General features: G+C 32.9%; 1 protein-coding gene across 16 annotated transcripts in view; it reads left to right on the top strand.

Moving 5' to 3' along the window:
* Nucleotides 1–24,281, top strand: part of LOC124185404 (casein kinase I) — a 57,270-nt gene extending 32,989 nt beyond the window's left edge. Inside the window, exons 2-11 of one of the 16 annotated variants that reach the window (XM_046576137.1) lie at nucleotides 7,033–7,073; nucleotides 7,514–7,583; nucleotides 8,097–8,245; nucleotides 8,957–9,191; nucleotides 9,386–9,705; nucleotides 11,015–11,089; nucleotides 13,463–13,543; nucleotides 15,458–15,583; nucleotides 17,022–17,128; nucleotides 19,022–24,281. In XM_046576137.1, coding sequence (XP_046432093.1) covers nucleotides 7,033–7,073; nucleotides 7,514–7,583; nucleotides 8,097–8,245; nucleotides 8,957–9,191; nucleotides 9,386–9,705; nucleotides 11,015–11,089; nucleotides 13,463–13,543; nucleotides 15,458–15,583; nucleotides 17,022–17,128; nucleotides 19,022–19,073 — 1,256 coding nt within the window. In that variant the 3' untranslated portion in view covers nucleotides 19,074–24,281. Of the gene's footprint in view, nucleotides 1–7,032; nucleotides 7,074–7,513; nucleotides 7,584–8,078; nucleotides 8,246–8,956; nucleotides 9,192–9,385; nucleotides 9,706–11,014; nucleotides 11,090–13,462; nucleotides 13,544–14,071; nucleotides 14,144–15,457; nucleotides 15,584–17,021; nucleotides 17,129–17,928; nucleotides 18,287–19,003 lie in introns of those variants that run through there. The other 15 variants (XM_046576129.1, XM_046576124.1, XM_046576123.1 and 12 more) reach the window with 15 other exon arrangements.
* Nucleotides 24,282–24,902: the final 621 nt, after the last annotated feature.

Here is a 24,902-nt window from a genome sequence, read left to right as displayed (position 1 = left end):
TTAGGACGTGAGGTAGTAGCAGCCAGCTGTTTTGTACGCATATATATTTATTCACGCACAACTGATACATGTGTAACAATCAAGGATAAAAAGGCGGCGGATCTTGTTGCCAAAATTGTTCGTCGCGCGTGCGTTGAGGAATTTTCGACACACGTACCAACATTTTTCTACGCTTGTTTGAAAAAAAGAAAAATATATAATGAAATAAAAAGCGTGGAAATAAAATGAAAATTTTCAAAAAACAAAAAAATAAAATCATGTCACCTTTCTTCATCAATGGAAAATTGAAAGGCCTTGTTAATTAATGCGTTTGTATACGTTGCAGAGAGTGATAAATGGACGGACAAAAAGTATATTGCAGAAAAACAATGTTCGATACGTAGGTAATATATACCTGTAGATATCTGGCATCCACCGCCCCATCATCGTCCTCCTCGATGAGAAAATTGTATTTTGGTCTATTTCTAGCAATTCCTGGCTCAAGTCCAGGTCCCTATTTCTCTCTTTCTCTCTCTCTCTCATTTTGACCCGGGATACGACTACGACGTGTAATATCTTGAATATCTTTCTTCTTAACCTGTTATGTATATACATATTAAATTCAAAATTTTTGCAATTATATACAAGATATTTCTTCCGTTCCTTCCTGTTTAAAACATGTGCGGAAGGTATGAGACAAGATACGTGTATGCAGACATTGAGTGTTTTTTTTATTTACCATTCGTCAATCGATCAGTGATTTATTATGCTGTTGATGATTGAGAGTAGACGAAAACGAATGTCGCGCAAAATTTTACTGAACATGGAAAAGTATTAAGATTTTATGATTTATCGATTTCAATTTTATACATAAACATATCATTGATTTCCATACAGTGTGTATTATTATCATATGACAACGACGAATTTTTATGTTCCACGCTTGTAAAAGAACCACGTTTGATTTATGCACATTATTATATACATTACGATAAACGTATATTAATCTTGCGGAGTTTGGATGGTGAAGAATACTGTTTGCGTGTGTTTACTACGTATATGATATATACAAACAAGTACATAATTGCGCGTTATGTAGGATGCAGATAATGAGAGAGGCATGCCAAGAATGATGCACCGCGACAGACAGATATTTGTTAATTATTTATACATCCTCGTCTATTTAGTGGGTAGAAAATAAAAACAAACAAAAAAAAAAAAACAATACAATCGGTTCACCTTAAATATGTACGATATGTGCTGTAGCGTATCTCGTTTATACTGTATTTATGTCGAACAAATTGAAATTAGAACGTTACGATTTTTGATACACCCGCAACGATCATCGGGCGAATCGATCGAAGTTTGGTTATTTTATGTCAATTTTCGTTTCTTAAATTTCTTTTTTTCCCTTTTCACTGATAAATGGAGGAAAAAGGCTCGATCCTTCACTATTCGCAGCCTTCGCCGCCCTCTTCTAGCTACCCTCTTACTCACGGTTTGAACAAGGGCTTATATCGATCGTATGGAAACGTTTGTATATCTATAGTACACGCATACGTATTCTATGTATATGTATATGTATATATTATACAATATACGTGCACGTTTGCACAGACTGTACTATTCTTTCTCGCTGATATATGTATATTTTATCCTGCTCGGAGTTTCCGGGATTATTGGAAAAATTGACAACTAACCGACCGACATACGATAAAGTATATGTATATACAGGGTGGGTAAAAAGAAAAGAAAAAAGGAGCCTGGGGGGGGGGGCGATTTTAAACGCGAATAAAATCTAATCGTGTTTACCGATTTTCGAAAACTTTTTTTTTCCTCGTAAGTAGAGCAACGAGTCTTTCATTTCGCATTTGGAAATCTGGAAAATCTTTATTCGTTTTTGACATACACGCCGTTGAAAATGTTTCTGGGAGACTGAGAAAAAAAAAAGATGATATTAAAGAATGTTCAACTCTATTTCCTCCCGAAATTGTTATTCGATGATTAAATTCTGATATTTTAAAAATTCGACGATATTTTACTTACATTCGATGAAACGTTTCTTGTAAAATTAGAATAAAAATAAACGCTTCAAAGTTGAAATTCTATTTGTGGGAGATATTGTGCAAAAATTCCACTATCAACAAAGTCACCAAAGTAAACGATGTCCAGAACTTTGCCAAAATTGATTCAGTCAACGATCAACCACCAGGCAGTTGTAACGAACATTTTAGATTCTTCGAGATGGCGTTACGGTTGAATTTTTTTTGATATTGGCGAATTGGATTATTACGTGGGAGAGAATGTTTCACTCATCCGTTCACAAGTTGATGTCACACGGTCTGTTCTCTTAGTCTTCGGTGCACGAGATGATATCGCATCCTGCCGAACGAGAGTTCTGGGAATTGTAATGAAGTTAGTAACGTTATCGTAACGATTCATGCCGAGGAAAAAACAGTTATTTCGCCATTTTGGAATTGTTTGAAATTCTGTAAACCGTAATAAAACAAAACGCACTCATATTACGAAATTTTCGTTTCTTAAAAATACTGGTTTATTCACCAATGTTTCGTTACGATAAGGTTATTAACCTGAGCCTCGTTTCTGGCAGTAGTAACCGTGAATGGTGGATACATTGAACAGTGTAACTGAATTGCTTTTTCGCGTTCATCATATCAATTATTAAGAAAACCTTTGAAGTATTAAAAATCAACGAAATAAATGAAAAACACAGTGTCGTAAATTGTTGTGTAATCAATTGAACCAAAATAAATTAGAACTCGAATGATAATTTAATATCGAAAGTAAGTTTAACAGTTTTTAATAATAATTTTTTTTCAGTCTCCCGGCGACTTTTTCAAAATCCGATTTTTAAGAGCGTGTATCTCAGCAGCGAATAAATATTTTTCAGGTCTTCAAACGCGATATGATATATTCAATATTCTATTAATTTCAGGCAAAAAAAAAAAAAATAGGTTTTTGCAAATCGGTCAACATTGCAATCGTATACAGGAGGAGAGCCGCCGTAATATAAATATACCCATAGTTTTGCGTATGCATATACTGTTAGATATAGCTATACTGTGTGTACACTTGGGGACAATGAATCTGAGACGGCTAATTTTTAACACTAGACAGTTATGTTGGCAACACAGGGAAACCTACAGCGCCGTAGTCGGCCGAACGCCGAACAAACTCAATCTCAATGAACGTAACGTAGCCCATGACCGTCGAATCTAACCTAAAAATACCGCGGGGATAATGACTTGTTAGATCGACAGGTATTCGAAAGTTGGATTCGACGGTCATGGGCTACGTTACGTTTATTGAGATTGAGTTTGTTTCGCGCTCGGACCGCTACGGCGCTGTAGGTTTCTCTGTGTTGCCAACATAACTGTCTAGTGGAAAAAAATTAACCGTCTCACATTCATTGTCCCCAAGTGTACGTATAATGTAACGTCGTTAACGATGTTGCAGCTGTCGCGACGACGGGAAAGAGAAACATATAATACATGTATGTGCATATATAAATACTGTACATATGAATATAAGTGATAAAGTGAAATGAAAGTAAAGAACGGTTGAAATATTACACGCATACTTGTATATATATATATATATATATATTGTACGTATGTAGCGAATGACGGTGATTTGTCGCGAGACCGTAAATCGCAGCCTCACCAGACGACGAATATACCCACCTAATATGTACGGGTGTACGTACATGCATTCATTGGTCGAATCGTATACGTAGCCTGAAAAATTTTAAATCAAATCTATTCCTCGGGTTGTATTTTTTTTTAAATCTTAATTGTTTATCGTTTGATGCGAAACGGGGTGTGTGCGAAATATACAACCAATCTACCGCCGTTTAATACATAGCAGTGTAGATGCATGTTTACAATATTCATGACGTATATGGTTCGGTGTATTGACATCGATATATTAGATTTGAACATCATGTAACCACGAAACCTCGCGTAGAGATTTAACGTTTTTAATGGCTTCTGTGTGCGTGTGTGGGTTTTTCCTCGCGTTTAAACGTACGTATTATTATACGAACGAGCTAATTATTACACCCGTGCGATATGTGCGTGCATACCTGTCATGTACCCCCCCTCAAGGTCAAAGGTAAGGAGGGAAAGCGCGTGTGTATATACAATTATACCTAACGTCGTATAGTGGAAAATGTTCGGCTGCTGTCATCGGTGCTTTGCTGAATAGCTACGCGAATATTAATCCTCTTTGTTTAATGTGTGTCCATACCTGTTACGGTGTTATTAGTGTCCGAGCGTAAGACGATTTTCAGCCGAGACCGTAACCGTAACCGAAACTTGTATAGTCGAGTTGAAATTTTGTTGAATTTTCATCATATACTCTGTAATCTTAGTGTTTTTCTTTGCCTTGTGACAGATTATTCGACCAGATGAAATAAAAGACTTGAATTTATTAGGAAGTGAATTTATTTTCGGTATGCAACTTGGGTATGGAATTAATTTAGCAACATATCCGACAGTGCCCGACCAGACACGAACGCTGGTTTCGCTCAATTTTTAACAGAAACCAGTATTTTTGGCAAAATTGACCGAAACCGAAACCGTAACTTCGGTCGGTCTTTAATTATTACACATACTTATCATGCATGTTATGCGGACGGCAAGGTTGAGGAATGTCTACTACTCGTACACTAGGAATAATACTTGTCGTTATTATTGACGTGCACGCGTTCGCGTGTGTGTCATACGTATACTTTGTCATACACGAAATCCGTTTACAGCAGCCATGTATTCTTTGTCGAACTCCCGCATATCATCTATGTGGGCATACCGTTGTACGATACGTGTGTAAGTCGCGTTATTGACTAACGAATATTGTATTATACGGTTAGATATATATACATAGTTACATATATAGTTGTGTATAATGTCCCGAAAACGGATCACAGGAGGACCAATTAGGGTCTTGTGTATACATACTTACGTATATACCTGTAACACTATCGAGGGGAAAAGAAAAATATATCCTGTAAAGAGCGTCATAAGTTCATTATTATTTTCCTTACTGTATATGCTTAATATTGTAATCTAATTATACGCAAGCAATGTCTTTGCTGCACGTTATGCTTTTCACGACTTTTACATTACAATATGCATATTACACTCACGTTATACCTATATATGTATATATGTATGTATAATTTATATATATTATGTGTATGAATCACTCGATGCAATAGGGGAACCACAAGACTGAACGATTAATTCTCCGAAAGCCATTACGTAGCCATGATTGATTGAACTTGGCCAAAATTTTGATAATTATAGATTATAGTTAGAGGGTTTATTACGTATAAATATATATATCTCTGAGTGTACAATTTACATGTATAATGCTTGCTGAAATTGTATAAATAACCGAAAACTTATGTTCTCGAATATCAGTATTAACTCCCGTTTTCTCTGTTTTCAGAGGAAAAAGGAAGTTATTGTAATCAACCCGAAAGTAAAAAGTTCATTATTCACTAGATCTCCGAGTTTTCAAATCTAGAGAATCATCTCGAATCATCTCGAATCATTTTCAGATAGACGTATGTTGCGTACGTGCGTATAATGTGATCAATTTTATCGTCCGACTATATCTCGAAAACGAGTCAACGGATTTTTATGATTTTGGTCTCGATCGACGCGGCTTTTTACAAACTTAGAACCGATTCTATTTTGGCTTTGATCGGTTTGGTGATTTTCTAATTGCTTAAATAATAAAAGCATAAAAAAATTAAAACGATGACATCTTCAGTATGGATGAATGAATTTGATTGAAAATTCGTACCTGAAGGTTTGATTGGGTCGCAGATCACGAATCGAAAGTCAGATTCTCAAAATTTAAATTTGGCTGATACGGTATGCCGGAAAAAAAATTGAAAACTCTTCGCTTGAAACCTGCTTGTTTTTATACGCTTTTCCTCATCACTGTTTTAACATGATCAATTCTTTTTTTTTCAAATCTTTTTTCTTTGCCGGCGTTTGCATATTAATGTAACACATACGCGCCTATGCATCACAAATACCGGAAAAATTGCGAGCGTTTGTTGTGATTTAATTAATTTTTCTGCATAAATACACAGCTGACGGCTGTTTTATACGCAGCATATACGTGCTTGCTTGAACGAATACAGTAAATGTACCGCAAAAAAATTATTGGATAGAGCATCCAACGATTCATGGATATGTACAGATATATTCATTCTTTCATATTAGGCATGGAAAATATGATTTACAAAGAATATATATGTATAATAATTTACGTACATTTATATGTACATTACAATAATAAGAATGAGGATATATATCGAAAGTTGAATATCGTCGTTATTGTGTGTACCAAAAGAGCAAGAAAAGAAAAGAAAAAATTACAAAAGACCGATAGCACACAGCGTGATGTAAAGCGAGCGATGCTTGCTTTACACTTTTGTACAAAAGTATTTGAACTCAAAATAATGATGTGTAACAAATTTCTACAAACCACGTGTTTTCCTGCGCAGTAATTTCCTTCTTTTTTTTTTTTGCTTTTTATTCCATAATTATACGCTGCGAAAATTTATATAACAAGTCAATGTGTATCAATTGGCCGGTGTATATATAACTTCTAAATATTGCTGTTTCGCAAAAATTCAAACTTTCCACGAGGTACATTTCATTATATATGTGCAAGAACGGTATTTGAAAATGATATCGAACGACGAATAAATGAATGAACGAACGAAATTGCTTGTACCTATTATACCTATTCTTTTTTTTTTTTTAATTTCTTATCCCAAGTCTTTTGAAAACTTCTATCCGATCAACTTATGCCGACAAATTTTATCGATCATAATTAAACTTCTTCAAATTCTTAAGATTATATAACAAACATCTTTATGTACGATTATACTTGGCGAGTCAGTTGTTTCAATTTACCGTTACATTCATAAGTGATTAAAATCTACCTAAATTATGTGACGTTATTATGTAAAGTCATGACTAATGAAACAATTTTCATTCTTTGTTGCAGGTAAAAACCTATACAACAACGAGCATGTGGCTATAAAAATGGTTAGTAAACAAATAATTATACATATTTACATGTTATATACTATAATACTATAGTATACTGTTAATTCGCTATTATAAAAAAGTTTCTTCTTACCCGGAGAGTGATTTATTTACGCGGTTTGCTTGTATTTTGACTCTAGATTGATGCGTTTCATTTCTTATTCATGCAGAGTCAAATCGCGTCTAATTGTCACAAATGACTTTTTTACTTTTCGTACAAGTTGGCTAAAAGTTCGTAGTTATTAACTTTGAGCATGTGCTGCAGTGATGTCATTGAACTTCTCCCAACTTGCATTTGTCGTATCAAAATATGATTACATTTTTAATTTCGTATTTTTGACAATTTATGAACTAGATTCTGACAGGAATACTTAACGATATTTAAAATGACTGATAACGAGACAGCATCGTTAACACGAAGTAATTTAATTTCGTTCCAGGAACCAATGAAGTCAAAGGCACCGCAGCTTCACTTAGAATATAGGTTTTACAAATTATTAGGGACACATGGTGAGTTTGAGGGACAGTTCATATTATATATACATATATTATTATCACAGAAAAGATATACACGTCACATATATATATATATATGATTTATTCTTATCAAATAATATATTCCATGCATATATATGGAGAGTCAAATGTTCATAGATAGATACGTTTATCTATTTATTTTCTTCTCGTTGTTTGACAATGTTATTACTCATTTAGAAGACCGTTGGTTGGTTATAAAGTTTATGGCACGAAGTATTTCATTCTCTGTATCAATACCGGATCAACTTTCGTTACTTGTACACGCGGATAATGACATAATTTTTTTTCTTTCTGCTTTTTTTTTTTCTTTTTTCCTCTCAACCTTTTTTATTATTTTTCTACGTGTCCGTTTGGGATACACCTACATTGCGACACTGTTTTGTTTCATGTGTTTTCGTCACAAATTCCTCACCGCACACCAAACCACAATATGTGTTCTGGGGTGAAACTACCTTCCTTTTGGTATAGTTCATAACACTCATATAGAGGGTGTCCCGGAAGTATTTTACTTTGGGCCTTGTGGAAAGTACAACGCCCTGGTGATGGAACTACTCGGACCGAGCCTGGAAGACTTGTTTGACCTCTGTGGCAGAAGATTTTCACTAAAGACCGTCCTTATCATTGCCATGCAGCTCGTGAGTATTTTTAAATTATTTATTTATCAACAAACCATTATTTTATTCATAATTGATGACAGCGAGTTGAAACCCTTGTGATTTTTACTCGAGGCGAAATTCTGTAAAGAATCAACGATGAATTAGACCTTATCGTCTGAATGTGAAATAAAATGACTATTAAACAATCCGTGGCGTTGTTATCTGTCCCAATTATGATGAACGTGAAGGAAACAACATTTGTATTACTTAATGAAACGATTCTGAGTAAATTGACGTGACACAAGCTATGAGATATCCAACGATTTGAGAAAAGGCTTTTATACTTGGTACATTGAAAATGATCAAATAATGGTATCTTAAAGACTAATCATTTTCCAAACGTTCCAATTTTAAAACCTTTTTTCAAAATGTTGAAACTTCAGCTTGATAGAATTCGAATTTGATTAGATTCATCTCTATTACGTAGTAAAGATGTTGTTTTAGTCAAGTTCACTGTGGCTGTGACAAATGATAAATTTCTTAAATTTTTTTTAAAAAGGGTTCGATATGATATACGACTTGACGATTTTAGATTGTTGACTAAATTTGTCGTTTTTAGAAAATCGCACGATTGATTATTTTCTTGGAATCGAATATTCATTGAATCAATTTTATCTAACCGAACAAATATACGCAGATTGAATAATTTTCAACCGTTGATAATATGTTTGGGTAATTTTCTGTTCGCAGCTTCATAGGATAGAGTATGTCCATAGCAGGCACTTAATTTACCGCGATGTAAAACCAGAGAACTTCCTCATCGGCAGGAGTACGACCAAAAGAGAAAAGACGATTCACATAATAGATTTTGGATTAGCCAAAGAATACATAGACTTGGAGACGAACAAACACATACCTTATCGGGAACATAAAAGCCTGACGGGTACGGCACGCTACATGAGCATCAATACCCACCTTGGAAAAGGTAATTTGGAGAAATATATGACATGCGCTTATTTTGAATAGAGAATTAATAGTACAGCGAAGAATTTGGTTTAATCATTTTAAAAACTTACTTTTATTTACTTCATCGCATATAAGATTAATACCGCAACGTCTTTTACTCGTTTTTCGGTTTTTTGCTCTTAGTCGTTAACATAATTTATTTGTTGTTATCAGAACAGAGCAGGAGAGATGATCTGGAAGCGCTGGGCCATATGTTTATGTATTTTCTACGAGGTAGTTTGCCGTGGCAGGGACTTAAAGCGGATACGTTAAAAGAGCGTTACCAAAAAATAGGGGACACGAAACGTGCTACGCCAATAGAAACTTTGTGCGACGGTCATCCCGAGGAGATGGCTACGTACTTGCGTTACGTGAGGAGATTAGACTTTTTCGAAACTCCAGACTACGAACACCTGAGGAAATTATTCCAGGATCTATTTGACAGGAGAGGATTTGTTAACGATGGTGAATTCGACTGGACGGGGAAGACCATGGTGGGTGCTAAATAATTTTAGATTCTCACTTTTATCGTGATTGTTCATAAAATAACCCAATACTGCGGAAAAGTGATGATACGTACGTAACTCAAGGTTGAATAATAACGTTGAGAATTGCATGAAACGATTAACAAAGTCTTTTCAATAATTTATTATAGTTCTTAAGATGCGAATAGATGCCGAGTTATATTTCAGAGTAGTAGATAATTTTGTATATTGTTTATTCCAATTTGAATAACGAGTACTTTATTTCTCAATCTTTTTTTTTTTCTTTCTTCCTCTTTGACTGATATAACACTTATATATCATAGATTAACTAGAAACAAAATGTTGTAAATGTTTAGTTTGGGATACAGTTTGATCAAAAATTTACGGAGTATGCATGGTCACTTTGTCCAATTATGATGTCGTACACCGCTCTTCTAATTACATAGACGTTGTTAGGTGATTGCTTGAGCATGCTTAGCGTCAAATGAAACTTTGATTTTTTGGGGTCTGTCTTTTGTTCTAGCTAATTTTAACCATGCTCGATGAGAAAAAAACAAAAGTGGACGTGAATTTACATTCTATTAGCCGATACAAAGTTGATATAAAATTATTAGCATCAAGCTAGTGAATTTTGGTTTGATTATTTGCCTTTAGCAATTTTCAACAATCTCTTAAGCATGAAAAATAAGCATCATGATGTCTGGCATGAGTAAAAGTATTTAATGAGAAAGAAAATACGTTAGATTCATACTGTTGTTTTTATCACTAATTACAGTATGGAATGGGTGTTAATCAAATATTGGTAAAGTTAGTTTTATTTTTTAATTTTATTGGAAAAATCTATGTATGAATTTATTCAAGCTTAGGAGCTTACGCATTTTGGAAGGTGAATATCGAAATATAATCTTGAATACGTGAAAACATTGATTGGCATGTATTAAAATCTTGGGAATTTCTTTTTGCATTTATTCACCATAAATATTTCATTCGTATTCACAACTAACCGAAAGAGGTTCATGTGTCAGGTATCGTTCAGTAGATTATCAGAAAACGAAATAATGTTAAACTGGATCGAATATTTTGTTTTGTATAACTGGGCGAGATCCGAACAAGTGCCTGATGCAAAATGGTAGCGAGTACTACGTTGTTGAATGTAGTAAAGCTAGTTTTCCATTAAGTACTCGAATACCGGTAAGTAAATCCTCCTCCCAAATACAGGTTGAGCAAAAACGAATTTAATGATTGAATTGATAACAATCAATCCTAGCTGACAACAACTGATTTCTAAACTTTGCATGCTGCTCAATATATTATCTAGCCACCCAACTTTACGCAACTCAGAGCGATACGGAACGCTGCTCCTTCTCATATTGGAAAAACCAAATCTGATAAGGTTGGTAAAGTAGAGAGAGTCCTTATTCGCACACAGAGTGGTTTTCAATCATAGGCGCTGCGTTTGATCTCTATATTTGTTATAATTACACACAATGTCATTGCTGCTAATTTTTTCTCACAAACAGAGTTCCCCCGCAGTTCCATATACATATAATATATGCGAATACATGATATATTTCAGGCTATTTAAAACTGGTTGAGATCATTATGAAAAGAAAATTTTCTCTTCGCAAACAACACGATTCTTACAAGATTTAACAAACATTTGGAACGCCATTAATTGTTTGAATATCGAAATAACAGTCATCGTCGATTCTAAATAAATTTATGCAACACATTTTTTGCAAAGAGATAAAAATTTTTTGCTTAAAGATTGATATAAATTCAAGTTTCGTTCTTTCTTAAATACGTTTTTTTCGTAACTAACCAGACATCTTCGCTGTAGTCTTCTTGAATTCTTCTGTTTACACAAATAACTTACTCCGTAAATTTCATCAATATCAATGATGATTAATTGTCATTGCAAAATTTGAGCAATTACCGACAAAGCCAATAGTTTTTTTTCATAAAATTTTGTTTTCTTGTGTTTTGCTACAACTTACTAACAAGAATGCAAAATTACAAACGATGAAAGTATTCGCTAAGTCCATATGGTCAGGAGTGCCTCATGTACTCCAATATTATATGTATAATCCGAGTCGCTGCAGAGAGAGAGAGAGAGAGAGAGATGTAATTGAAGATATTTTTGCACTATATTTTCATTTACTTTATTGTTTTCAATTTTTCTATGCTACTTTATTTCATTTTAATTTGAAGCAGAAAATTTTCCTGAGCTCTAATGCGTTTATCTTCAAGGCGTCAACAGATAGAAAAAGAGTATATTTTTATAATCTTACAACAGTTCTTGTGATCAGTTTAAAATTTGGTACGAAAATTTTTTGTCTCGCAATATAGACTCCAATCTTTTTTAATCAGAGCCATCAGTGCTGTTGTTTTGTTGCATTATTTTATGCAAAATGGAAAAAAGTAATAGATTTTTTTTAAACAGTGACATCAAGTGAATAACTATGCAATTTATTGTCATATTGACAAATTGTCGACGACAATTATTTCAGAATAATCAAGCTTTGCAAATTATGCAAAGCCATACATTTCTGAATGTCGGTACAAAACAATATTGTTAATGTGTCGAATCATAGAGTTATCGATTCCACTATCCAATATTTTACAATCGATAAATGATCCAGTCTGACTTTTTTTTTCCCCCCTTTCCCGAAAGATATGTTGTAACGACGTTTAATATATTATTATCATAATTATTTTCAGTCTGAAATTGTTGAAATTATAATTATGGTGCGTGTTTTACTTGATATAAAAGAAAAGTCTACGTAGTTGCAGTGTTGCTTGAGTTTGCCAAGTGAAATTGGGTTGCACGTATTTTATTCCAAATCTTATATGTACACACACATATATACAATACATATATAGATACACTTGCAATGCCTAATTTGATAATAATACATTTCCAATTTTATTCCACCTTGTTGCTTTACCCACTTCTACTATTGTTGTTGCGTAGCAATTTCAAAATTTATTGTTAGTAGTCACTGAGGAAATATAATATTCGCCTCACTTATTGGCCGCATATTTTTTAAAAAAAATCTCCGCTTGTTTCAAATGTTTGTCCCTGTTAAAAAAAAAAAACAACATTACAAAGTTTAAACATTTATAAAACATCCAAGAATTGATGAGTTTCTTTACAAATTTCATTCTAATATTACACCACATTCATTACTGACGTAGATGAAATTCGCCGGCAGGATTCCGTTTCAAATAGAAAACTTGATGTGGAAATTATGGTTCATTCAAGTATAAAAACGATTATTCGGAATTTGCTCTGATATTCTTGTTCATCTTATTACGTGGGATTTTCAATTTTTTTATTACATGTCCCTGACACTTAGTCAAGATAACCAAAGTTTGAATGACAGGTAGAGAAAATGTAGTGTGATAACAATTTTTTTTTCTGTTTATCTTAAAAGTATTGCATGTGTCTGGAAAATTGCCCAAGTTACCTTGAATAATTTTCTAAAATCGTATATGATACTTTGACCTTACATCTCAAAGTTTATAACTTGAAGTTGTACAAAAAATAAAATAATGAATTGGTGTGATTGAACTAAGAAGACTTACCATGAATGTAGTCCTGAAATCCAACATTCTGCTCCTCTCCCGATTGACCAAGTACGTTTACCTATGCTAGGAAAATTTTGGTACTTATTTACATCTATACATATTTACTGTAGAATGTTTTATTATCATTATTGAATAATGCTTATGTACTATTTTCACGAGTCTGTTTGATTTGCAGTCCACGCCGGTCGGATCATTGCAGACTGGACACGAAATTGTTGTGTCGCCAAACCGAGACCGGCATCCCACCACAAATAAGGTAATCGAGTATTTTTATAATATGAAAATTCTCAATTTTCTTTCAAGCCTGGTTATGCATAGCTTATAATTTCTTTACGTTCGTCGAGTAATTGCATGGACATTCACCTTAATGATATGTTTTTTGACATTAGTATGAAACTAATATAAAACATTCTGATCTTCATAAAGGCTGTGTATGTTTCTTTTATCATATGAATGTTGATGCGGTGACTTGAGCTGTGCGTCACAGGCATAATAAAGCTTCATATTTATACGATCGTTCCAAATATAGGCAGATTTTTTACTTCATATGAACAGATGAAACAATAATCCGTGCGTTGGCTTTAGAAATGATAGATTTAAAAAATTTTCACACATCAATCGCCTAAGTTGAAAAGTATTCCTTCTGTGTTCTACAACAGCACCTTTAGCTACAGAAGGAATAATACTTCGTACGACAAACTTGTGAAACTGGTGAAATAGGATAATAAACGAATTATTTAGGAAAATCAATTTCTGTTCATTGCACAACGTGGATCTTGTACAGGAATGCGATGATTTTGAGGAAGACGTGATTCTTATGGTGGACGAGGTGAACGTCGAAATGCAGGGCAATTATGTAAGCCGCAAGTGGTACAATATCGGATTTGTTGTGTATATTGAAAATTAGAACCTCGAAAGCTTAGTTTCATCATTCACGCAAAGTTAGAAAATTCGTTCGAATACTCTAATTTCAGTTTTGTTAGAGATATTTTGCTCTGCTTGTATTCATTATTTTCAATGATTATTAGCAGATCGGCAGATCAGCTAAAATTCAAGCTGAAATTTCGTTGGTAAGCAAGAGATAAAATCAGTTTATAAACTTCAAAATTTATATTGAGAGCCAAATTATGCAAACAGCAATGCTTTGATTGGTATTGTTGAACATGAATATTTAAGTATTAGATTTGTTTTTACCTCGATGCAGAGTAGGCTACATTTCTGCTAAACAAAATAATCTCTCGCTTAACGAAATTGAGATACAGTTACTTAAAATTTTAAAATGTTGATGTATTAGACAGTCAAAATCGCTAGAACGATTGAGGGTAAATTTTATACCTGTTATACATTCTGACTGGGAGCACTTGTTATAGTCGCAAATTATCGTATTTCGTTGTACATTGTGTTTGATATGTAGATAGAATGATTAAAAAGAAACCATTGTTGTGGCTTTGTGTATTAGGAAATTTTATATATATAGGAATTTATCGTTAGTTTCGTTACAACTATATTTGGTCTGCATGTAGGATGGTACATTAGTAATATATTTTTGAAAGATTACTCGCTGTAGAGCACATTACTAAAATATTATATATTAATTTGTAGAATTAATTATATTATTATACATAAACTGACTATCATCTAGTTATTTCATGAATTATTCAACAATTTAATAATTGCATTCAGTTATCCCCGGTCACAAATCACATTTAGACACGCCGACAAAACATGAATTTCAAAATTTCCGTTGTTTTAGTTTTTAGAAAAAATTTTTTTTATCGAAATATTTTACTTGGGCAAAATCTTTTAGGCTGACTCACCAAAAGTTGAATAGCCCAGCGAGTATTTACTCTTAAAAAAATTCTTCCGAGTGAAAGAAAAGCGGATGTTCATAAAACTCTCATTGAATTGAGTAGAGCTGTAAATTACTCAATTACTCTACAGCACCTCTGACAAACATTTGTACAATATGAGTTAGGTGGATGAAGAAGTTTAATATACTAATATTGATAATTTGTGAAAACTGTTCGGTAGCTTGCCTACCTCAACAGCGATACTATATAGGTCAAGAGTAACGATACTACAAAAACATATAGCCTATCGCGATCAATAATCACATCAGAATTGATTTTACTAACACTTTGCATTCGTTTGTCGTGCTTGTTTCGTACAGGGTGTGACGGGTGTAGGGGTGGGTGGAGGGGGCGGTAAAGGGGTGGGAGCTGTGTGGCCTGATACAGTGAAGCAGTCTGGAGCCGGTGGTACTTTAACGCCTGCTGACAGACACGGCTCCGTCCAGGTGAGTTGGTCAGCTTTTATCGTCGAAACACCAACATTCAAACCCATCCGGATTCCCCAATATTACTTGGTTTTAATCCCATCAACTTCATATCCCTGTTAAAAAATGTTCAACAATATCGTTGATGACTAAAGTTATCCAGATATACAATTCATTTTACATATTAATCGGGACAGAGTCTCAGAGAGCAAAATTTGTTTCTGCTAATTATTCTTCACTTTTATATTATACTATATTTTATTCTAAAAAAAAAAAAATCTTTCCGTGAACAGAAACTTAAATTTTTCTGTACAATTGTCCTACTATTCCTATGTTACTATAGTTCAATTTTTTTTTTTTTCATTTTCAAATCACCGCCGCATTAATTCTGTTCTGTAAATATGCCAACGTTAATTAGCAAATTTTTTAATTCGCATTTCCTTACGTTTTCGCAAGAGAAATCAACGAATTCTGGTCAGTTTTTATTATATTATATTATATTTGGAACCTTGGTTTCAGCTTGCTGTAGCATGCTATATATATATATCTATATATCATTCAAGTTCTTTTTTATTTTCATCGTTTTGTTACATACTAAATACTAATCAGCCGTTTGTATTTTAGTACGCCATCACTTTGTTATATGTCTCATGTATAGATATGACATTACATTATATGCATATTTAAGAGTATATCTTTGTGAATCCATATATTTTTTTTTTCATTGTGCAAATGTAGCGTAAAACAAGTTCAAAACATTGAACCTTGATACTTTTGCTAGATAAATTTGAGCTAGTTAGAATACTAGAAACAATGTAAGTTTTCAGCATTCGAATCATTGCATTATGTAATGTGTACAATGTCTATATATATTGAAAATTTATCAATTGCCTTATTGCCTAAAAGAATAACTTTAATTCTACCTCCAATTTGCTCTCTAACGAAATTCGTTCACAATATTTATTTGCAACGCTGTCTAGATTCAATATATAAAGGTGTGATAAAAAATGTTGGGAATATTTTTTAGAAAGCATCGACGTTAGTAGTATTCGAAATAGATTCTAAATTTAAGAATTTCACTGACATTTGTTTTTAATTAGTAAAGTTTTTCGACTTTCAAGGACAAGTGGTTATAGAAGTTTAAACTTTTTCGCTACGGTTTGGATGGTGCTGAAGCTAGCAGCCGGTAACTGTAAGCAAAAGTTCTCACAGAGAAAATGTTAAACACATCTCGATACACAATGTCGCTGTTTATTGCTGTTCAGTATATCGTCTTATGCCATAATTTTATGTGTCTCTATTGTTGGGTATTAGCTGCGAGCTTCAGCACCATTCAGTTTGAAATCGTAGTATATCATGAACGATTTTGATTTCAGTAGTCAGAAGGGCGAGAGCAAGAAATTGTATCTGTTAAATAATATTGACGATTCGTTAATGGACTGTGTTTTCAATCTATCAGGTTGTATCTTCAACGAACGGAGAACTAGCAAATGATGACCCAACTGCTGGACATTCAAACACCCCAATTACAGCACCTCAGGAAGTCGAAATGGTGGATGAGACCAAGTTAGTATGATTTTTTACTAAAAATTCTTGGAACTTTGATTAGTCACAGGTCCGCGCATGTGTCATAATCATACAAAGTATTTAATAGTTGTTTGCATCTGGTATCTCTTTCTGAACCAGGTATTAACACAAAATCAATCTTTATTGAAGAAAATTGAGATGATCTTCTGAGATATGCATTTCGCAGACTTGTGACTAGATGTTGATACTCAAATTGCATGAGCTTTGATAGCAACTTCAATGAAAACACAAGCATGATTTATATGGCGACGAAACATGAAAATGTAGCTTTACACCAATTAAAGAGCTTGTACAATTAAAACTCAATACTAGTTTGATCATTTTATTATGAGATAGTAGCATGTCAAGTTTTTATCAAATTATTACATTTGTAAACTACGGTATTTCCCTTAATAATGCATATAACAAAAAAATAGGCTAAGATTACGAACAAGACCTTTATTTTTACTTGTGTATTTCACATTACTAGGGAAAATATCGTAGTTTACTAATGTAATAATTTGATAAACACTCGATGCGCGATCATCTTGTAATGAATTATCAAAGAAAGTACTGATTTTCAACTGAACAACTTGCTTAATTCACAGTCAAAAATACTTCCTCTGTACCAACATAATTTTTTGTGTGAAATTTCATCCTTTTACTCTCTTTACGACGAAAGCTTTTGTGTACAACATTTGGTATGAAAATCAAAACAGATTAACTATCTGTTATCTCTCTATAGTGTGTACATAATGGTGTTTCGGGTGGTTTATGGTTTTTATATGTTACTTTTCCAGGACGAATCCCTGTTGGAAATTGAAACGAACACTTTGTCCCCAGTGTGGATTCCCACTTCCCTTCAAAGTACCTCACCTCTTGCCACCCAACAAAAAAGCAAAAATAACCCAAAAACCCAGTTCCCTCTGTAATGACGGATGAGTGGTGATTACTATCTCTAATAATATTGATTATATATTATTTATTTGTTAATTTCTATAATGTATATGTAACTTACTTCAAATAATTTCTGAGAAAATCTTTTTTTCGTTTAGTTTCATGTGTCAACAAGGTTGATCAATTTTCAAACATTTCATGTACTTGGCATTTCTCAGTCTGACTGTGAGAAAAAAAATTAATACTTTTATTTTTATCACAAAACTAATTTCTCATAGTAAATTGACAATGTTATTAATGTGTCTTGATTTATTTATTTCTCTATTTAAAATATATGACCTCTCAAATTTTATCAATATTGATTTTTATGGGTGTTGATTTATACCTGTTCCTTAACAATCAGTATAAAAAACACCAACTACATATTTATTGATTGCTTGCTATCTACTTTTGAAGAAGTATCCAATCTAAGGCAATAACAAAGAAGCTTGATCTAAAAATTTCATATGGTTCGAAGTGAAAAGATTAAAAGTACTTATAAACTTCATTTCTCTCCCCTATTTTAAGTGACAATGATTGTCGTGAGAAATTGAAAACTTTACGGTCTTTCAGCATAACACTTGATCTTTGTACTTTTTAACTGTATATTGTATCATATGTTCCTAAAATTATTACTATATAATGTCGTGAAATTTTTAAAATACCGCTGTTTGTGCAGAGTCTTGAAATTGGATATCTCCACGTAATATTCATTCTCACATTAGACTTGGCGAAAAATACACAATTAATCGCATCGACGTAGTGTTGTTGTTCTCTATTATTTCCTCTTGGTAAAATTAACAATTACTATCTCATACACGACAGATTGTCCAAAACAAGTTTTCATAGGTTTTGGATCCGTTACACTTACACTCTTAGGGTGTTGCATGTCGGTGTCGACGAAATTAAACAGAGAGATGCGATTCTAAGTCCTATTAGTGTTTGCTTCATTTCCAGATGCTGTTGCTTCTTCAAACGAAAGAAGAAGAAGAGTGCTCGACAGAAATGACTGTCTATGGCTGTTGGGCTTGGGGGGACTGTTCAGTGCGCAGGGGTTAGTGTTGGGGGAAACGGAACGAGTGGGGGTCAGCGCGAAATTGTTACACTACTACGACCAGATTGGCGCTGCTCCGCATCTCGGGACTCCATACTTCACACAACTACAACCACTACGCCTACACCTACGCCACCTCCTTCGTAAAACTAAGCGATTATTACCATTATTATTATTATTATTATTATTATTATTATTGTCATCATCATTATTATCATTATTATCATCATCATTATTATTATCATCATCACCATTAGAATTATTAACATTACCGTTGACTGATGTAGTCAAGCATCATTCGTCATTATTTTTCAGAGTTAATGTATCATACTGAATCTGGAATATTGGATCGGGAGACGTTATACTAATACGTTTTGAAATCTTTCCTAAATTATCGTTTAATTTTGAATCAACAGCTGGCATGGTAGCGACTAATGTTTGAACATAGGGTAAAAATGAAACTATTCAAGCTACCTGTGTCTGTGACTTTTTATTTTATTACTGTTATCATTAGAATTAGATAATCATTATACGTGTGTGTGTGTATATATATATATATATATATATACATACGTACGTACGTACACACATACATACATACATATACCTATATTATACATCATCCTAGTAATACGTCCTGTTTTTGTCGTGCTTTAGTAATTCATTACGATAAAATACAGTGACACGATTGTTATTTTTTACTACACACCTTTCTCTTTTTTATATGAGGTTCAAGTACTGCAGGTATTGGACAGAATATTTGAACATACTGTAAGGCAACAGCTACTTCTAACGCCGAAGCTTGAAAAGCGCTAAAAAAACTTCTTGCTATGTCAATGTAGGTTGTCTATCGATCTATTTGTAGCATATACATATGAATTCTGTTTGAAATGAAATGCTTAAATAACTCTTTCTCTCGCCGCTATGTTATCACCAAACAACTGGCTGTCCAGTTTTTGCCGTAGGTTTTATGTTAGTATATCGATTCCCGAACAATCTGTAAGGTTGTTGAAACTGGATTTGAAGCATTTCATGCTAAGCCGGCCTTAGTTTTTATTATCAAATATTTGCATTGGCAAAATACGAATTCGAGTAATTGAAATTTCATTATCGTAGTGAAAAAAACTCAAGTAACTAATTATTAAGAGTCCAATAGATTTAAAAGTGCTGGGTTAATCTAATACAAAGTAATCATTATGAAATTATTGTAGTCAAGTCTATGGATCCCTGACCGGATAATATTTAAAAATAAATCGTGACGTAGCCCACTTTTTCACATCGGATAGAAAATTTGTATTATCTGATACACAAGCGGGTAAATTTCGATTGAGTGATAAATAAAGTTGATCACCATCGCCATTACGAGCTTGACTGCTTCAGCTATGCCAAAGAATGAGCTAAATGAAGAGAAACGAAATGAAGTGAGTTGAATTTGTTTTGTTTTTTTTTCCCAATTTTTTAAAGCTAAATGAAATCTGTGTCGAGAGTGTTTTGATAATTGGGAAGAAGAATTGATTTACACAACTGATGGTTAATGGTGCGCTTTCAAAATTGAACTCTTTATAATATAAATATCCAGCACTTTTCCTCTATACTCTTAGGAACAAGAAAAATAAAGATTAAGAAAGTTTCCAAAAATTGTCACGTTTGATCGAAATGTAGAATATGAATATCAAGAAAGTATTTTTCATCTGAATAATAATCATCAAATTATATTAGGAAACAATGAGCTTCACTGTACATTTAATTGTCTCAAGGTCCAACTAATCTATTCAGCTGACAAATGTGTCATTACAAAAAACATCATTGAAGGACTGACCACCATGAAATCTGGTTTTAACGTGCTCAGATACTTAACTCTATTGACATTTGAAATGTGGCTGATTAACAAATGTAAGAAATACGTAGCTTTGGATTTAAAGCTAGCAATGTATGCATATAGGAACTTCTCCGTCGCTTTTGCAGATCAAGTTTGGCAACGTCTAGCTAACACCGATCATTTGAAGAGTTCTAAAACTGTCAATCACTTCTGATATGACTTGCCTTACGCTGAGTTTTTTTCGTTTCTGTTTTTCTAATTATAACTAATTTCAATTTATGTAGCAGAACCGTTTCAGAATGTAATCTACAACTATTTGACGTAATAAAATTGTCCTCGTGAAGTAAATCCGTTACCATTGCTAAATTCGGAGTATACTCTAGTTTTTCGTTTGTTGTTTTATCATTATCTTAAATTTTTATGTTTACAAAAATTAGGTATTGAATTCAAAAACCAGCAAGGTCTCGATTAAGTTTGATACGCATTGAAAAGTAATTATCATTGAAATAGGTAACATCCGTGCTCTATTGTCATGTCATTTTTTTTAACAAGTTGCTGTAACAAATTGCATTGGCGGAAGAAACTGACTTATATGTACATATAACCTGAAAATGATTTAGGTAATGATTCAGGTTTTAGTTAGATACCTGAAAGACGTCAATTTTAATGTTCCAGCGGTGTAAAAAGTAAAATCACTGTTTGAAATGCTAAACCTGAAATTATTGGTATTGACATTTATATAGCATCATTTAGTTAATACCAATCAATTTATATGGATAAAAGAACATCTAGATCCTTAGCGATAGGAGTAAATTGACCGAGTGACCAAATTTTACATGTATAAATAACTTGTCTACATATACATATACATACATGTATACAGATATATGTAACTTAGAACAAAAGATTAATATCAAAGTGCTTTGTCGATGCCCAACGTTGATTTGTCCAAGAAAAAAGAAAAAGAAAAAAAAAAGAAAAAAAAAGAAAAATACTAATAACATTGCTGATGAATATCTGTGCTCAATTTTTGTCACTAAAATAATTCATCATAAGTTGTGCCACAACAAGCAAATTACTCATTCCATTATACCAATAAGATGACTAATATATTTGCCATCAGTGAGTTAAGTGCCTGATCACATTAATTCACGAAAAAATAATAATTCATATCCAGCACTTTAACTAATACAATATTTCCAGTGTAGAAATATAATACGGGAAAACGTTTTCTTACAAAACAACAAAAAAATGAAAAGCAAAAAAGTAGAAAAAAAAGAGTAACTAATTAAATCAATCACTTAGTAATCATTTATCGGTGTTATTCACCAAAAATAACCACTTACTTACCCGTGTCTTGATTATTAATAAAGAACTTGCAACACCCTGCCGTTCTTTTATCCTGTGTTAGCAAGTGGCAGAAGGTCCATTAGAGTGGATCTGAAAAAGTTATTTCCCGGTGATCAAGTCAGGAATCAGAAATCTGTTACCTGCACCAATATCTCACAAATCTCTCAATCGTTAGAGAAATAAATAAGAAAATGAAGCAAACATCTTATAGTTCAGTTTTGTATCTGTTGATAGAAGTTATTCGGAAATATCATGATTGGTAATTCGGTACAGTTATCATTCACGTTAAATTATCTATTTAAATTTCTCTTAGATAACAGAGACACACATTGTCTGTAAAAAAATTGAAATCTAACAAGTCTACGTAGTAAGTGTGGCAGTTTTGATGACAACAGTTATCTCTATTACCACCAAATTGTAGTCTACCGTCTTAATATTAGATAAAGAAGGCAATCTTATCTCAGTGTATTCAAATAATATTCTCACTCAACAAAATACGTTTTTGATTTTGACAAAGATGCAGTGAATATTACTTTATCGCCCGAATAATTGATATGAGACGGTATTTTCTACATCACCTGAAGAAAAAAAAAAAAAAAAAAAAAACACTAAACAAATGAAGCCTTAAGTAAGTTTCGTATAAGGAATGTGCCGATAAGTGATGTGACTGACCGATTCTTATATCGGCAGTAGTGTAACATAAGATGATCACTGCAGGATCTTTTTTTTTATGTTTAGGAAGCCACGGTTTAAAATAGGCAGTAAGAAATTTGAACGGTTCTTTTTATTAAACTTGATGCTGTAGGTAAATGGTCCAGTAATTTTAATTATGCTAGCTTTGCGTGTAGGTAGCGATATATTTTGGTGTTTAACGCAAACTTATAGTACTATGCCAAGTCACTGCAGGTCGGGAATGGTTGTGATTTCAATGTAGAATTTCTTTCCGTATTATCTTGATTATTGTTAAAATTTCATTGAAATAATTGTTTTATAGTTTAGCAACTTATCGAAAATAATAATAATAATGAAAACGGAAACATGAAAATCATTCATCATTTCAACACGTGTATAGGGAAAAAAAATTGCAAGCATTTATTATAAATACTCTTTCTTTTGAGAAACTTTCACTTGATCAGCAGTATTAAAAGAATTCAGTTCTACGTATAAATTTCAATAAAGTTGTAAAATAACGTTCAGTCATTATTACTTAAATTAAATAGTCAATGCTGGGATTGAGATGCGCTGACGAAAGAACTTGCACTGAGATCGCTTTCCTTGTGGCTCGCTTCTACGAAAGTATACCCATTTGCAAAAAAGTGTCAGAATAAGGTCCAGGTTAACATACAGGTGTAGCTAATGGCTTTTGTTTGTACTGGGAATGGTTGTTTGTTGCGTCTCATGCAATTGAGATTCAACATCTACATCGAATGAAATTAGCTTGTATACGAATGTAACAATGATAAACTTTATTTTGAAACTTGAATTGAGGCATACTTGAATGAAGCTGAATTTTCCTCAGACACGGGAAATACTACCGTTCTATTAGTTATGAATATTTCATTATATAATATAATTATTTATGATATATTCTATTACTTGATCTTGTCTACGTGAATTACACTAATTAATTGAATTTATTAGTCTCGATATTCCCGCGCATATCTCAATGCATAAGACAGAGCAAGCAGAATCACTATTAAGAAAATGGCAGCTCAGGTCAAATCATCACGTACGGAAAATATAAATCACTAAAGTTAAAAAAAAAGATGTTCACAAATCATCGTCGAAAACATAAAAGTGCTAGCAATATCTGGAGGCGTTCGATTTTCACTGATAAGATTGGTTGATTTCGCTAGCTATTAATGTTACGGAGCATCCTACCTGTTGATTAATTCTGCTTGAATTTTATTACACCCTTCTAAGGTATTCAGCGAAAAAAAAAAAAAAAAAAAAATTTACCGGTAAAAATCAAAGGCCTCTAGATCATTTTGCTACTGTAACGTTTGTTACGATAATAACAAAACCAGAGAATAAACGAAAACCAAGTTGTGAGAATGTGTACATTTTTTGACGAAAGTTCAACACTGTAATAATTGTAATAAAATGTGCCGACAATGAAGAGCGCACGTGTGTTAATTGTAAATATTTAAAATGGTGGAAAACATGAGAAAAATTGAAAACAAAGTGTATTAACTTCAAGTTATGGTTATCGATTATTAACGAGCTGTTAGTTATTATTATTATTTTTATTATTAACTATTGTCGCAATGAACAATTGAACATTACACGATACTACGTAACTCATGAAAAGTGTACACTCTTTACTAAGCTAGATAAGCTATTCAGTGAAGAATAAGAAATATGAAGTTATTTATATGAATAGGGATTTGGTTAGATGCAAAGTATCTATATTTGCATCTTAAGATGTTTTTCCAGAGCATACTAATGTCATGTTTGAATTTAATGCAACCATCAATTCAATTTTGTAAATTTTTGCGAACTTACCTTCTTGCATTCTATTTTTGCTATTTTTGAATATTCTTCATTTGTTACAAGTTTCTGTTTTCGTATTAAGAGCGACGTAGGTATTAAAAAGTCGTAAATATTTATACATA

The sequence above is a fragment of the Neodiprion fabricii genome, chromosome 6, assembly GCF_021155785.1.
Source record: "Neodiprion fabricii isolate iyNeoFabr1 chromosome 6, iyNeoFabr1.1, whole genome shotgun sequence".
NCBI lineage: Eukaryota > Metazoa > Arthropoda > Insecta > Hymenoptera > Diprionidae > Neodiprion > Neodiprion fabricii.
The sequence above is the reverse complement of the archived record's forward strand: the minus strand, read 5'-3'. Positions and strand labels throughout refer to the sequence as shown.